At 40.1% G+C, this 15,429-nt stretch overlaps 1 protein-coding gene and 1 pseudogene across 2 annotated transcripts; both read right to left on the reverse strand.

Annotated features, from left to right (window-relative positions):
- Positions 1-631: 631 nt before the first annotated feature.
- LOC126599796 (uncharacterized) lies at positions 632-4,412 on the reverse strand. Of its 2 annotated transcripts, none has more exons than XM_050266245.1 (2): positions 3,768-4,411; positions 632-2,584 (listed from the first exon to the last, which is right to left on the reverse strand). In XM_050266245.1, exon 2 carries the CDS (start codon positions 2,572-2,574, stop codon positions 1,240-1,242), a length of 1,335 nt encoding a protein of 444 aa, XP_050122202.1. In that variant the 5' UTR covers positions 2,575-2,584; positions 3,768-4,411; the 3' UTR covers positions 632-1,239. The 2 variants fall into 2 exon arrangements, with proteins under 2 accessions (XP_050122202.1, XP_050122210.1); XM_050266253.1 differs by having other exon boundaries at positions 1,292-1,650; positions 1,752-4,412.
- LOC126602054 (arginase 1, mitochondrial-like) lies at positions 3,644-15,014 on the reverse strand (annotated as a pseudogene).
- Positions 15,015-15,429: the final 415 nt, after the last annotated feature.

The raw sequence follows: 15,429 nt of genomic DNA on the forward strand, positions 1-15,429 counted from the left end.
TTCCATTTTTAATTACCCTAATTAACTAGCCAATTAATTCCAAAAACCACCAAAACATTCATTTTATGTTTAATAGCCAAATAAATGGGCTAATTAAACCTAAATCAAACACAAAAACCCTAGCTAGGCCGGCCACCCCTATCCCTATAAATAGATTCCCATTTTCACCAAAAGATCATTCCAATTCTCTTACAAAAAATCTCAAATACTCGAAACACTATTTCTCTCTAAAATTCTAACTTTGGCATCGGAGGTTCTTCAGCCAAAGCCCCCCCCATTCATCGTGGGCGCGTGAGGCTTTTGGCCATAACCTAAGGTGCTAGTTGTTTTGTAGGTGCAAAATCGTCCAAGATCGAGGAGGAGAAAATTTGCATCCACAAAACGGTATGCCATTTATATATCACAGGTTGAGATTCCTGAAGATAATTTCCTCAAATATCTAACCAGGAATCTACAGAACCACATAAAGATACAGAACACAGTAATTGATATGCATAGGCAAGCTAGTGAAGAGGAACAAAAGAAAAAAAGAGCGAGAGACGCTCAGAAGCTCATAAATGTGAACACAAAGACACATGAGGTAGGGAGGGAGAGAAGAACAGAGATAGAGAGAGAGAGACCAGATTTGCTCAACACCAAATTGTTTTCCTTGTTCACACCCTTCATTGTTAATTGATCTAATACCGACTTGAAAAGTCAGAAACTAAGTTTATTACGTTAACTGCAAATGCTTGATGGCAACTAAAACAGGGCATTCAACTTAATCTGAGAGCGCAAGAGCATACACGATTACTTTAGGTTAATTGCTAAGCAGAAAAAGAATTGGCATAGGTAGGGAAACTTCTTATAGCAAGTACAAAACACTCTTAATGAAGTAGAATTCATTGATATTGCAGACAGATGCCCAACAATGAAACGCTACTTTTGCTAACTACTTAATTTAAGAATCAGAGATGCAGTAACTATATGGAAAGTCACATAAGGTGATTAAGCCATTCTTGATTCCAAGATCAGAAGTAACGCGTTATCCATAAAGCACGGGAAGGGACTAGTCACTATGTTGATTTGAATACTTTCCAGGAGGCATTTTGATGTGAAAATTAACTTGATACACAAATTAAACCCTATTGATGACAATTGTAGTATTAAGCAAGTAGGGATCGTTCTAGACCAAGGATTAACTAGGGATGCTAATCAACACAAATAAGACTAAAAAACAATAAACTAGACTCTATAGACTCAAAACTGACTTAAAACACTAAAAACAGCAAGAAACAATGGCCTTTGAACCTGAAGTGTATCATTATCTAAATTCGAACCTGAATTTTGTTGGGCAGATTGTGGTGGGACTTGTAGTGATACATACGGCCTTTGAAACACCCCAGGTGGTGTTTGCCGAAATCCCCCTTGTTGGGCATGTTGTTGTGGCTCTCTCCATTTAAAATTTGAATGATCTCTCCACCGCGAATTGTAAGCATTAGAGTATGGATCACTTCGTGGCTGATTTGGTCCTTGATATCCCACGGCATGTACACTTTCCCATCCTCCATTCTCAATCAATTGTGGACATTGATCATTGAGGTGCCCTTGCATAGAACATACGCCACACACACTTGGTGTATTTCCTTGCACTTTGCATCCTTCCATAAACTGTGCAAACATAGAAGTAAGGTTAGTTATTTGAGATTGCAAATCAGAAACGGAACTTACCTCATTCAAGTGTTGCCATGAGGTGTTTCTTTGCGCAACACCTTCATATTGTTGTGCATTCAACGCTCGGTTGGCAATTAGAACCTTGGCAGATATCGGTGTTTTATCCACCAAAGCACCTCCCGCTGAGGCATCAAGCATTTGTCTTTCAATTGGGAGGAGTCCCTCGTAGAAATATTGAAGTAACAGCTCCTCTTTCATTTGATGTTGAGGGCAAGATGCAACTAGACCTTTAAAACACTCATAATATGTTGGGAATGATTCGTTTTGGTTTTGTTGAATACCACTGATTTTCTTCCTCAAAAGAATAACCCTTGAAGTTGGGAAGAATTTCTCCAAGAACGCTCTTTTCATACTCTCCCAAGATGTGACCGTTCCGGATGCTAGTTCGTATAGCCAATCTTTAACCTTATCCATTAGAGAGAATGGAAAGGCCTTCAATGGAAAGGCCTTCATCTTCAGAATACTCCCATCAACATTGATGGGCGTCATGCTTGAGCACACCACCTCAAACTCTTTCAAGTGCTTGTTTGGATCTTCCATGGATAGCCCATGGTACTTAGGAATATGGTGCAGCAAGCTTGACTTCAATTCGAACTCATCGGTCTTTCCTTGGGCAGCCACGGGATATTGAATGCAAAGGGGTACGGCATTGTCCAACCTCGAGGCTGAAAGTTCTTTTATTGTACGATTATCTGTTGCCATGACTTCCTCTTCTTCTTGCTTTTCAAACTTAGATTCGGCCTCTGAGCTGGAACTAGGTGGATTGGGTTCTGGTTGCTTCCTTTTTCTTCTCAAAGTTCTTTCAAAATCGTCGTCGAACTCCAAGATGTTTGCACTAATGTGTTGAGAACTATGAGTCATAAACTAGTACCTGAAACGAAGAAACAAACACAATCAGCAACCAAGTATTAAGGCAAGGCAGAAACACAAAAAAAACACACACACAAACTCACGGATAAACTTAAAAGAAAATACAAAAGACACGACACTTTGCTAATCCCCGGCAACGGCGCTAAAATTTGATGTGAAAATTAACTTGACACATAAATTAAACCCTATTGATGACAATTGTAGTATTAAGCAAGTAGGGATCGTTCTAGACCGGGAATTAACTAGGGATGCTAATCAACACTAATAAGACTCAAAAACACTAAACTAGACTCTATAGACTCAAAACTGACTTAAAACACTAAAAACAGCAAGAAACAACCAAAAAGACTCAATTCTAGACCTAACAAGTGAATTGGACGAAAATAAGATTTAACTTGACTCAAAAGATTAAAAGAAAACAGATTTTGACTCTAAAAACAAGACTTAAGAAAAAGGGATTGTGTTTTGACGAAATTAAAACTTAAAAACAGAAATTTGTAAAACAAACTTAAGAAGACACGAAATTGATGAAATAGAATGGTGAAAGGCTAGTTAGAGGGTTCCTTCTCCACACATGACATATGCATACAAATTGATTTCCAATTATTCTTTCTACAAACCATGAATGACAATGCCCCAAATTAATTGTATTGAACTAATTAATTCTCAGATTTCCCTAGATTCATTGAATTAAATGGAAAACGCATCACAACCAAATTATTCTTTATCAAGTTCCCTAACTATGGAATACGTATGATAGAAACACTTAACGAAGATCATTAAGTTCAATGGAAACCATAAGCATTGACGAGGCATTCATAACTATGAAAAACATGTTACTTTTGCCTAGGATTTACTTAACACAATCGTGACTAGCGACTTTTACTACTCATGAATATAAGTTCATAACGATTAGGTGAAATTCCCTTATACTCTAGCATCAAATTCATGCATGCAAACTAAGTTGGCCACCTCAATCAACATACAAGAACAAGTTTTTAATAAAACAGATAAGTGAACCACATCCACGATTCATGAAACAATAACTGGAGGAAATCAATTCATATAAAACATATGATCATGGCTTCGAATTCACCTCTAACTATAAGGAAATTAGTTCTTCATGTTCATAAATAAACAAAGACAACTTAAATTAAACATTGAAAGTAAAAGATGGAAAACACCTAAGAACGCTCCAGCACTCCCAAAGACTTGGGCATAGGCACGGCACAAAGGCTCCTCTTCTTTCTCCTTGCAATACTCACGGCACAAAAGAGATGTATGGTGAATGATGTAGTGAATTGTGGTAGAGGGTGGTGGATTAATTGCTGCACAAATGTTTGTATTTATAGGGTTAGGGAAACCCACGAATTTCTGAAGGAAAGGAGTGTGTATTTGGCACAATTCATGAAGGAAAAGGACTAGGGTTCACCCAAATCTAAAAGGAAAAGGATTGCACAATCCTAAGGGAAAAAGATTGCAGGTTCTAGGGCTTCTAGAAAGGGTCCAGGCGCCAGATTTGTAGGACAAGGGATAAGGCCTTCTAGAAAGGTTGTTTTGTGACTGATTCCTAGAAAAACAAGGGATAAGGTGCGGCGTCATTGTAGGAGTGGATAAGGGCTTCTAGAAACCTATTTTAATGTGTCATAATCTGAAAATAAATCCCCCATGCAGCTGGAATTAAGTTAGGATAGGATTAGGATAGGATAAGATAAGATAAGGTTTGGATAATGTTCCTTCTTTTGAGCTGATTTCTTATATTCCTTGACTTGGATTTATTTTTTCACTCTTTTTGGCACATTCCTAGCCTCTTGAACTTCAAATTCGTCCACCCATCTTGCTCTATTCATAAGCTATCCATTTGATGTCCAAAACTGCCTCAAAATGCTCCAAATTGCACTTTTTTTCCAACATTGTCATATAGACCTACAAATACACGAAAATAGCTTAAAACATTATAATAAACACAAACAAACTATGAAAATGCAAGAAAATAAACTAACTAAGTCGCATAAATATGCTCCTATCACATTTTGCCTCCCACTCCAAAGATTCTAATCTTTGAATCTTTTTTCTAGTGCGACAAAAGTGCAAATGTTATCAACCGTGTATATCTACAAAGTTCCCACAAGCAATGTCAAAATCCTATAAGATGCTTTACCGAAAACCAGTAATGACACACCTAGAAAGCAAGGCCAGGTGAATCTATAAAACATATACGTCATTTTCTTATTTGGATCAATGCACATTTCTTAAATAAGTGTGAATGCAAGCCATAAAGTGAGCAGATGCAGAGCAGTAATAGAGAAAAATTTACCTGCAATAGTCGCCGAGCATAACCCCCTTCCATAATTCGAGCAAAAGAAGATGCATGTGAATATTTATTACCTTCAAAGGCATAATAGATATCAGGATGGGCATCAAGATGAAGAATATCCACAGGTCCCCCAAGCTTCTCAGAGACAGCTCTTACAACAGGATAAGAAATTGAGTGATCACCACCTAACACTAATGGGCGCAGTGGATCCTGAAAGTGAATGGACGCAATGTAAACTTCGTCTATTAAAGCCAAAAGGTAGCTAGAATATACATAAAGTCATTGGAATGAAAAGTCTCAGTCAAAAAAGGATAACATTTTCATGAAAGAGCGCTCTCAATATGTTTGAAGCTTTCCCGGAAACAAATTTCCGAGTAAGAACATGCAAACATGCCCTGGTTATTTCCAGAATGAGCTCAGGATATCAGAACACTTGCGCTGCCCACTGATGGCATCTGAATTTTCTAATCTTCATTGTCTGGCCTGAAGAGTCATAAAGTTTTCACCAAATTTTTCTGAAAAAGATCATGATTGGTTCACACTATACTAGTAAAGTCTCCAATTAAAAAGGAAATATAGACACTCAATGGTAAATGTACCCTGATCCCTCAAGTGTTCAGAGGAGTTCATAGCACCTGAGGGCCTGAAAATGGCATTATACTGCACGCAGGGTACTTGATATCTAAGCACGTAAAATATGAACTGCACTGGCTCAGCTTCAAAATATACTTCTCAAAAGGCTCAGTTTCAATTTATAAGCATATTGTATAACCAAAAAAAAAAAAAGGTATAAGCACATTGCAAGCAATTTTGCCGTACTGGCAGAATTCAGTGCTACTAGGCAAAAAAAAAAAAAAAAAAACTGCTATAGAAGGTTATGAAATGAATATGACTAGGCAACTGAACAGCGAACATTTGTAGTTCAATTAATTGCTGCTAACCATAGTCCAGATTAAGGCCCCGTTTGGGATTGAGGTGATTTTAAAAAAAGCCACTGTGAAAAAAAGCTGAGGGTCATTTTTGTGTTTGGTAAACTGAAAAAAAAGGGCTTATTTTGGAAGCTGCTGTGAGAATAAGCTGAAAATCAAAGGAAAAGCTGAAGCTGTTATTTGCTGCTTTGAAAAAAAGCCAGTTTTTTCAAAGCACACGGAGCTACAGTGCTCATTTAATGAAAAGACACACTATCATCCTGCTTTTTTTTTCCAAAAGCACTTTCACAAAAAAGTTTACCAAACACTCTACTGGCTTTATTTCACAGCCGCTTATTCTCACAGCACAGCCGCTTATTCTCACAGCAGCTTTTTTTCAAAGCACAGCAATACCAAACTAGCCCTAATAAAGTAAAGCATTTTAAGCACAGCAGGTTACGCTACCAAGTACCAACAAGGAAAAAAGTACAGATGTATTAAATTTTGGTGCATAAGGTTCAAAATTTCAACTTGTGCAACTAACTTCTGCAACACAACCTAACACAAATGGCAAAGCTGGTGCCAGAGTTATCAAGCTACCCATGGAACAAGAAGCAGAATTTTGACAGAACAATAGGTTGATGTAGTTTTTCCATTTAAATCTTTCCACAGTTGCAGTTTTTTTCCTCAAAACAAATCATTGCAATACTTTTTTTGAATTTATAGAAATTACAACCAACCTGTTCCATTACAAGCTTGACAGACTCACTTATGACGTTCATCAGTCTGTCGTCATCTACTCCAGTCTCAAATTTCTTGGACAGGAACATCACCAACATCAGTTAGCACCCGCGGGTCATTTAGTTCTTTCCCTGCATTGCCAGCAACATATTATAATGATTTCGCACACCATCAAATGATATATATAGAGAAAAATTGAAAGGACAAGAAATCATCAACAACCACAAGCATTATTCTTTCCTATCCGGGAATTCACTTTTGCCAAAAAAGAAGGTTCAGATATCTCCAATTCACAAAATTGCAGATGTTTCATGAATTGATGCCATTCTCGGACAATCTGAGTACATGCACATACACATGATAGTTCTGAGATTAGTTGGTTGCACTAATAGCATAAACTGCTAAATGCAATTCTAAATATGAGAAACAACGGCCAATGGTATACTTTGAATTCTCAAGTGGCACCACTTGATGGGTAGAGAGCTAAACATTGACGGTTTTGAGAAGCAAAAGTTTAGTACTAATTTATATAATTAGACACCTTCTTCAGTTGTTGAGTTGGTGCTCCCACACCAGATAGCCTCTCTAATCCTTGGAGGACCAAAGGCGGGCCCTTGAAGAAATGACGAGTTATGTCCAAGAGGAACTCCAAGAAGAGATGTGGATGCCACAGCTCCTCCTAAAGCACGCACAAGCTCTCCCTGCACAAAACCAAATAAAACCCAATTCACCAAAACCAATCCAATGTCCAAGAATCTCCCTACACAATCCCATAAACTAAAAAAACCCAATTTTTAATTCCAGCTTATTAATCTAATCTAAACCTCCGGGAGTGGGATTCAAACTTAAACAATTGAAATAGAAAAAGAAACCCAATTCGCCAAAACCAATTCAAAGTCCAAGAATTTAATTTTACAATCACAAAAACAAACCATTTTTTTATTCGAGCGATATTCTTTTTAATCTAGTCTAAACAACGTGGAGTGGGATTCAACTTAGAAAATTGAAAAAAAATAAAAGAAAAACCCAACAACAACAACAACAAAGCCTTTTCCCACTAACTGGGGTTGGCTATATGAACCCTAGAACGCCATTGCGCTCGGTTTTGTGTCATGTCCTCCGTTAGATCCAAGTACTCTAAGTCTTTTCTTAGGGTCTCTTCCAAAGTTTTCCTAGGTCTTCCTCTACCCCTTCGGCCCCGAACCTCTGTTCCGTAGTCATATCTTCGAACCGGAGCGTCAGTAGGCCTTCTTTGCACATGTCCAAACCACCGTAACCGATTTTCTCTCATCTTTCCTTCAACTTCGGCTACTCCTACTTTACCTCGGATATCCTCATTCACAATCTTATCCTTTCTCGTGTGCCCACACATCCCACGAAGCATCCTTATCTCCGTTACACCCATTTTGTATGCGTGTTGATGCTTCACCGCCCAACATTCTGTGCCATACAACATCGCTGGCCTTATTGCCGTCCTATAAAATTTTCCCTTGAGCTTCAGTGACCTACGACGGTCACACAACACGCCGGATGCACTCTTACACTTCATCCATCCAGCTTGTATTCTATGGTTGAGATCTCCATCTAATTCTCCGTTCTCTTGCAAGATAGATCCTAGGTAGCGGAAACGGTCGCTTTTTGTGATCTTCGCTAGATTGCTCCGGTCATTAGTGTGGATAAGTATATAAATGGATAGAGATAGGAAAGCAAACACCAGATGTACGTGGTTCACCCATATTGGCTACGTCCACGAAATAGAGGAGTTCTCATTAATTGTGAAGGGTTTACACAAGTACATAGGTTCAAGCTCTCTTTTAGTGAGTACAAGTGAATGATTTAGTACAAATGACATTAGGAAATATTGTGGGAGAATGATCTCGTAATCACGAAACTTCTAAGTTCCGGAGTGTGGTATCGTCTTGACTTGCCTTATCTGTCTCGTAGGTAGATGTGGCATCTTCTCTGGAAGTACTCTTCCTCCATCCAGGGGTGGTATCTTTAACTGGTGGAGATGCACAAGGTAATGTATCAATTTCACTTGAAGCTTACTTGTAGTTTCAGGCTTGGTCAAGCGCGATACAAAGAATGTAGTAGGAGTCCTCCAAGTCGCCGAGCTAGGGGATCTGCTGAAAGAGGTGACAGACAAGGTAAGCAATCAGAGCTCCAAGCAATCAGTCCCAGATCAGAACTTTGATTTCGAGTTCCGGCTGATTGTTCACATTCTCCCTATCTTGCAGGCAACATGAAGGATAAAGAGAAGAAAAATGAGAAGAGATGATATGGAATACTTTTGCTTTTGAAGAAGTAACTTTCCACAGGCTTATTCTTAAACTGGGCTGTAGGGTTTTCTGGTTTCCTCAAGAGTATAAGGCCGACTGAAGAATTTGAGGGTCAAAACAAGTCCATCAAATCTATAGTACGTTCGACCCTGCTGATATGGGATACTTTTGCTTTTGACAGAGTAGTGGATGTATCGGCACGTGTGCTGTTACGCTTGTCTCCACATGCTTCCTTGTATCATTCTCACTTGCCCTATCTGTTCCTCAGGCAGATGCTGTATCTTCCCTGGAAGCATAAGATGTTGAAGATGAGTACTCGAGAGCAATGCCAGGTAAGTAATCAAGTAAGGGGTTCCAGGCAGTCAGTTCCTGACTGGAAGCTTGATTCCAAGTGCTGACTGATTGCTCTCTTTCTCCTTGTCTTGCAGGTAAGAACAAGGCCAAAGGAAAAGACAGGGAAAAAACATGATATGGGATACTCTTGCTTTTAACCCTGATGATATGAGATATTCTTGATCTAGTATAGCTTGTTTGCAGAGGTATTATCGGGGGGAAAGAAAGCTGAATATTTCGAAAAGCTTCTTTGGGAGTGCCCTCTCAGATATGAGGAAGGGTTGAGCATTTTTGCAGGTCTGCCTGTCTGTTGGGGATGGAGGTCAACATATATAGGAGTCTCCCTAACAACAAGTAGTAATGCTATTCCTTTACCCTGCTTGGTCATGACACGGTAGTGGGAGCTGCCAGCTTCACATGTTTTAACTCTGTCAGAGCACTTTGAAAAAGTGGTCTGTGGTATCTGGAAAGCTGATGTTGCGTGTAAAGATTACAGACAAGCTTTATCCAAGGAGATCCGGCTCTTGAAGTTGGGAAAGTGGTGCCTCTTCGATTTTCGAACAAGCAATCCTGTCGGAGATCTGGCTCTCGAGATTCAGAGAACGATGCCTTTTCGATTTTTGAGAAAGCAATCCTGCTAGGGGTCTGGCTCTCGAGATTCGGAGAGCGGTGTCTCTTCGATTTTGGAGAAATTAATCATGTTGGGAGTCTGGCTCTCGAGATTCGGAGGGCGGTGCCTCTTCGATTTTGGAGCAAGCAATCTTGTTGGGAATGTTTTCTCGAATGTGAGAAAAGGTTGGGCATGTTTGCTAGTCTATCTTGCCACGAAGCACAGAGGTTGACACACAGGGACTTTCCAATTATCCAGCAGTGGTACTGTTCCTTTACCCTTGTGGGTAATAATATGGTAGCTAGACCTTCAAAATTTATGTGTCTAAACTTTGTTAGTGCTGTTTCTTTGCTATTCTTTTACCCTTCTTGGTCAGAGCGGTGTAGTGGGAGCTGCAAGCTTCACGTGTCTCAACTTTGTCAGAGAACTTTGGCAAAGTTATCTGTGGTACCCATGAGCTAATGTTGCGTGTGGGAAGTGGGTGATTGAACAGTAAGATTCATGTGCTTTCTACTTCACCAGAAATCTTCGACATAATGCCCATAATTTCTGCAAAGCTGACAGGTGCTGACAAGGCTGGAAAAGTAGGTGCCTCTTCAATTTCTGAGATCGGCCCTCGTGGTCTCTGAGCAGCCCAGCTTTTGAGAAAGCAAGCGCCTCTTCGATTTCTGAGATCGGCCTTCGTGGTCTTTGAGCAGCCCAACTTTTGAGAAAGCAAACGTCTCGTGGTCTTTGAGCAGCCCAGCTTTTGAGAAAGCAAACGCCTCTTCGATTTCTGAAGCTCCGTCGAGTGCAGATTTTTATAGAGGCTGGCATTAAGTTCCAAAGCACACTTGAATCTCCACCAGTAGAAGCTCCATTCTTGCACTTCTAAGATCTTGATTTGTCCGACCTCTTCTCTCTTTAACACCTTTGAAAATGTCTGGCCCCTCCGATCGTTGTTTTGACTTGAACCTTGTTGAAGAGGCAGCCACGCCTTCTCCAGACAACATATGGCGCCCATCCTTCGTCTCCCCTACTGGTCCTCTTACCGTTGGGGATTCCGTGATGAAGAATGATATGACCGCTGTGGTAGTGGCCAGGAACCTTCTCACTCCCAAAGATAACAGACTACTTTCCAAACGGTCTGATGAGTTGGCTGTTAAGGATTATCTGGCTCTCAGTGTTCAGTGTGCAGGTTCTGTGTCTAACATGGCCCAACGCCTATTTGCTCGAACCCGCCAAGTTGAATCATTGGCGGCTGAAGTGATGAGTCTCAAACAGGAGATTAGAGGGCTCAAGCATGAGAATAAACAGTTGCACCGGCTCGCACATGACTATGCTACAAACATGAAGAGGAAGCTTGACCAGATGAAGGAATCTGATGGTCAGGTTTTACTTGATCATCAGAGATTTGTGGGTTTGTTCCAAAGGCATTTATTGCCTTCATCTTCTGGGGCTGTACCGCGTAATGAAGCTCCAAATGATCAACCTCTGCTGCATCCTCCTTCTAGGGTTCTGTCCAGTACTGAGGCTCCAAATGATCCCCCTCCAGTGCCTGCTATTTTTGGGGCTCTACCGACTGCTGAGACTTCTCCTAAGCAACCTTTGTGAAGGCTCCCTCTTGTTTGTTTATTTTGACTCATGTATATGTACATATTTGTGACTTATCGGGGATATCAATAAATAGCTTTCCTTCATTTCAACGTATTGTGTTAAATACACCAAAGCCTTCTTCGCTAAGTTCTCTGAATTTTCTTTTGTTGAAGCTTGTATGTTGAAGCTTTGTGAGTGGAGCATGTAGGTTGAGGTAGTATTCCCTTAATTTCCTGAGTGAGGAAAACTTCTCGGTTGGAAACTTGGAAAATCCAAGTCACTGAGTGGGATCGGCTATATGAATCTTTGAACGCCATTGTGCTCGGTCATGTGTCATGTCCTCCGTTAGATCCAAGTACTCTAAGTCTTTTCTTAGAGTCTCTTCCAAAGTTTTCCTAGGTCTTCTTCTACCCCTTCGACCCTGAACCTCTGTCCCATAGTCGCATCTTCTAATCGGAGCGTCAGTAGGCCTTCTTTGCACATGTCCAAACCACCGTAATCGATTTTCTCTCATCTTTCCTTCAATTTCGGCTACTCCTACTTTACCCCAGATATCCTCATTCCTAATCTTATCCTTTCTTGTGTGCCCACACATCCAACGAAGCATCCTCATCTCCGCTACACCCATTTTGTGTACGTGTTGATGCTTCACCGCCCAACATTATGTGCCATACAGCATCGCCGGCCTTATTACCGTCCTATAAAATTTTCCCTTGAGCTTCAGTGGCATACGGCGGTCATACAACACGCCGGATGCACTCTTCCACTTCATCCATCCAGCTTGTATTCTATGGTTGAGATCTCTATCTAATTCTCCGTTCTTTTGCAAGATAGATCCTAGGTAACGAAAACGATCGCTCTTTGGTATTTCTTGATCTCTGATCCTCACCCCTAACTCGTTTTGGCCTCCATTTGCACTGAACTTGCACTCCATATATTCTGTCTTTGATCGGCTTAGGCGAAGACCTTTAGATTCCAACACTTCTCTCCAAAGGTTAAGTTTTGCATTTACCCCTTCCTGAGTTTCATCTATCAACACTATATCGTCTGCGAAAAGCATACACCAAGGAATATCATCTTGAATATGTCCTGTTAACTCATCCATTACCAACGCAAAAAGGTAATGACTTAAGGATGAGCCTTGATGTAATCCTACATTTATGGGAAAGCTTTTGGTTTGTCCTTCATGAGTTCTTACGGCAGTCTTTGCTCCTTCATACATATCCTTTATAGCTTGGATATATGCTACTCGTACTCCTTTCTTCTCTAAAATCCTCCAAAGAATGTCTCTTGGGACCCTATCATACGCTTTTTCCAAATCTATAAAGACCATGTGTAAATCCTTTTTCCCATCTCTATATCTTTCCATCAATCTTCGTAAGAGATAGATTGCCTCCATGGTTGAGCGCCCTGGCATGAACCCGAATTGGTTGTCTGAAACCCGTGTCTCTTGCCTCAATCTATGCTCAATGACTCTCTCCCAGAGCTTCATTGCATGACTCATTAGCTTAATACCCCTATAGTTCATGCAATTTTGTACGTCACCCTTATTCTTGTAGATAGGCACCAAAGTGCTCGTTCGCCACTCATTTGGCATCTTCTTCGTTTTCAAAATCCTATTGAAAAGGTCAGTGAGCCATGTTATACTTGTCTCTCCCAAAACTTTCCACACTTCGATTGGTATATCGTCTGGGCCTACTGCTTTTCTATGCTTCATCTTCTTCAAAGCTACAACCACTTCTTCCTTCCGGATTCGACGATAAAAAGAGTAGTTTCTACACTCTTCTGAGTTACTCAACTCCCCTAAAGAAGCACTCATTTCATGTCCTTCATTGAAAAAATTATGAAAATAACCTCTCCATCTATCTTTAACCGCGTTCTCTGTAGCAAGAACCTTTCCATCCTCATCCTTGATGCACCTCACTTGGTTTAGGTTCCTTGTCTTCTTTTCCCTTGCTCTAGCTAGTTTATAGATATCCAACTCTCCTTCTTTAGTATCTAGTCGCTTATACATATCGTCATAAGCCGCTAACTTAGCTTCTCTCACAGCTTTCTTCGCCTCTTGCTTCGCTTTTCTATACCTTTCACCATTTTCATCGGTCATATCCTTGTATAAGGTTTTACAACATTCCTTCTTAGCCTTCACCTTTGTTTGTACCTCCTCATTCCACCACCAAGATTCCTTTTGGTGTGGGGCAAAGCCCTTGGACTCTCCTAATACCTCTTTTGCTACTTTTCGGATACAGCTAGCCATGGAATCCCACATTTGGCTAGCTTCCCCCTCTCTATCCCACACACACTGGGTGATTACTTTCTCTTTGAAAATGACTTGTTTTTCTTCTTTTAGATTCCACCATCTAGTCCTTGGGCACTTCCAAGTCTTGTTCTTTTTTCTCTCTTTTGATATGTACATCCATCACCAACAAGCGATGTTGATTAGCCACGCTCTCTCCTGGTATAACTTTGCAATCCTTACAAGTTATACGATCCCCTTTCCTCATTAGAAGAAAATCTATTTGTGTTTTTGACGACCCACTCTTGTAGGTGATCACATGTTCTTCTCTCTTCTTAAAGAAGGTGTTGGCTAAGAAGAGATCATATGCCATTGCAAAATCCAAGATAGCTTCCCCAACCAAACACTTGATTCTCTCACAAGTCACCAGAAAAAAGAAAAACCCATGTAATTATAATCGTTTTGGGGTTGAAAAATTAGAGAAAGTTGATACCTTTGAGGAAGAATTTGAAGGTGGTATCGAGTTGCTGAGGCGAGAGGTAGAGAAAGAAAGCTGAGGAGTGAGAGGGAGCTTGAGAATGATCAGCTGAATACCAATAAGCAGAGAAAATCCAGAGAGAAGAAACGGAAACCAAGAATTGCAGTGGTTCAGTGACCAATGAAGAATGACGCAGAATACAAACAGTGGGAAACTAATTAACAAAGATTACAACTAATTAAGCTGGATTAATGACGTAATCCAAATTAAGATTTGATTTAGCAGGTATGAACATGATGACGGGTAGACCTGTAAATGGGTCGAGTTTATCGAATTTGGGTCGGTTTCAATCCAACCAATTAAGCTAACGGGTCATCCGAACCAAACTCATTAATATAACAGGTTATCCGAACCCAACCTGTTAATCAATACTTACACATATTAACTACGGAAATTATGAACTTCACCTGGTTGAAAAGGATTCCCAAGAGAGCGAGATCAGCAGCCACATTTATATCAGCATCATCAAAAATCACAGGGGGTGATTTGCCTCCTAGTTCAAGTGAAACTTGTTTCAGATTGTTTTTTGCTGCAGCCTGCATTATTTCAAGAACAAGCGTCAACATTACAAATCACGTTCTAGTATTGTCATTGAATTTCGTAACAATTTTTCACATAAAGGATTCAAATTTGAACGAAAGAAAGAGAATTTACTTTGTCAATGTCCATATGATGGCTGATGGCAGCACCAGCAGTCTTTCCAAATATGATTATGACATTGAACACTCCGTCAGGAACACTAGCCTTCATAAGAATTTACAAGAAGGGGTCAAAAATGGCGAGCCGCATTGGCAATAAACACGAACAAACGCAAAGAATGACTGAGCTTACCAACTTAGCCAGATGAGCACGGTATAATATAGATAGAGGTGTTTGCTCAGTAGGCTTGGTGACCATGGTGCAACCAGCAGCTAAGAGTTTATTTTTTGTTTTTAAGGCTTTATTAAAATTATTCAAACATCATCAACTAACAGGTGCTAACGGATCTAGCGGGTTGACCCAAAGTGACCCGTTATTTAACGAGTTGTTAACGGGTTCATCTGTTAGTGACTCGGCCTGTTAAGCATCTACTCAAATACTAATATTAATGGGTCGGGTTAACGGGTTGGGTCCAAAATGCCAGGTCTAATGACGGGTCATTTCTCATTTGATATAGCCACTCCCTTTTCTTTCTGATTAACATCTCACAAAGACATTATTGTCCCTAATCCAACATTTCTTTTGCTTTCGAGATGTTTATTGACAATTCAAAATAGTCATTATAAACTACTTAACCATTTTGCAGTCATTTAGTATTACGGTTTAGTAATAT

This window comes from Malus sylvestris, chromosome 2 (assembly GCF_916048215.2).
Source record: "Malus sylvestris chromosome 2, drMalSylv7.2, whole genome shotgun sequence".
NCBI lineage: Eukaryota > Viridiplantae > Streptophyta > Magnoliopsida > Rosales > Rosaceae > Malus > Malus sylvestris.

Coding starts and splice junctions, on each gene's coding strand:
- LOC126599796 (XM_050266245.1), bottom strand. CDS start 2,574: ATGACTCATAGTTCTCAACACATTAGTGCAAACATCTTGGAGTTCGAC.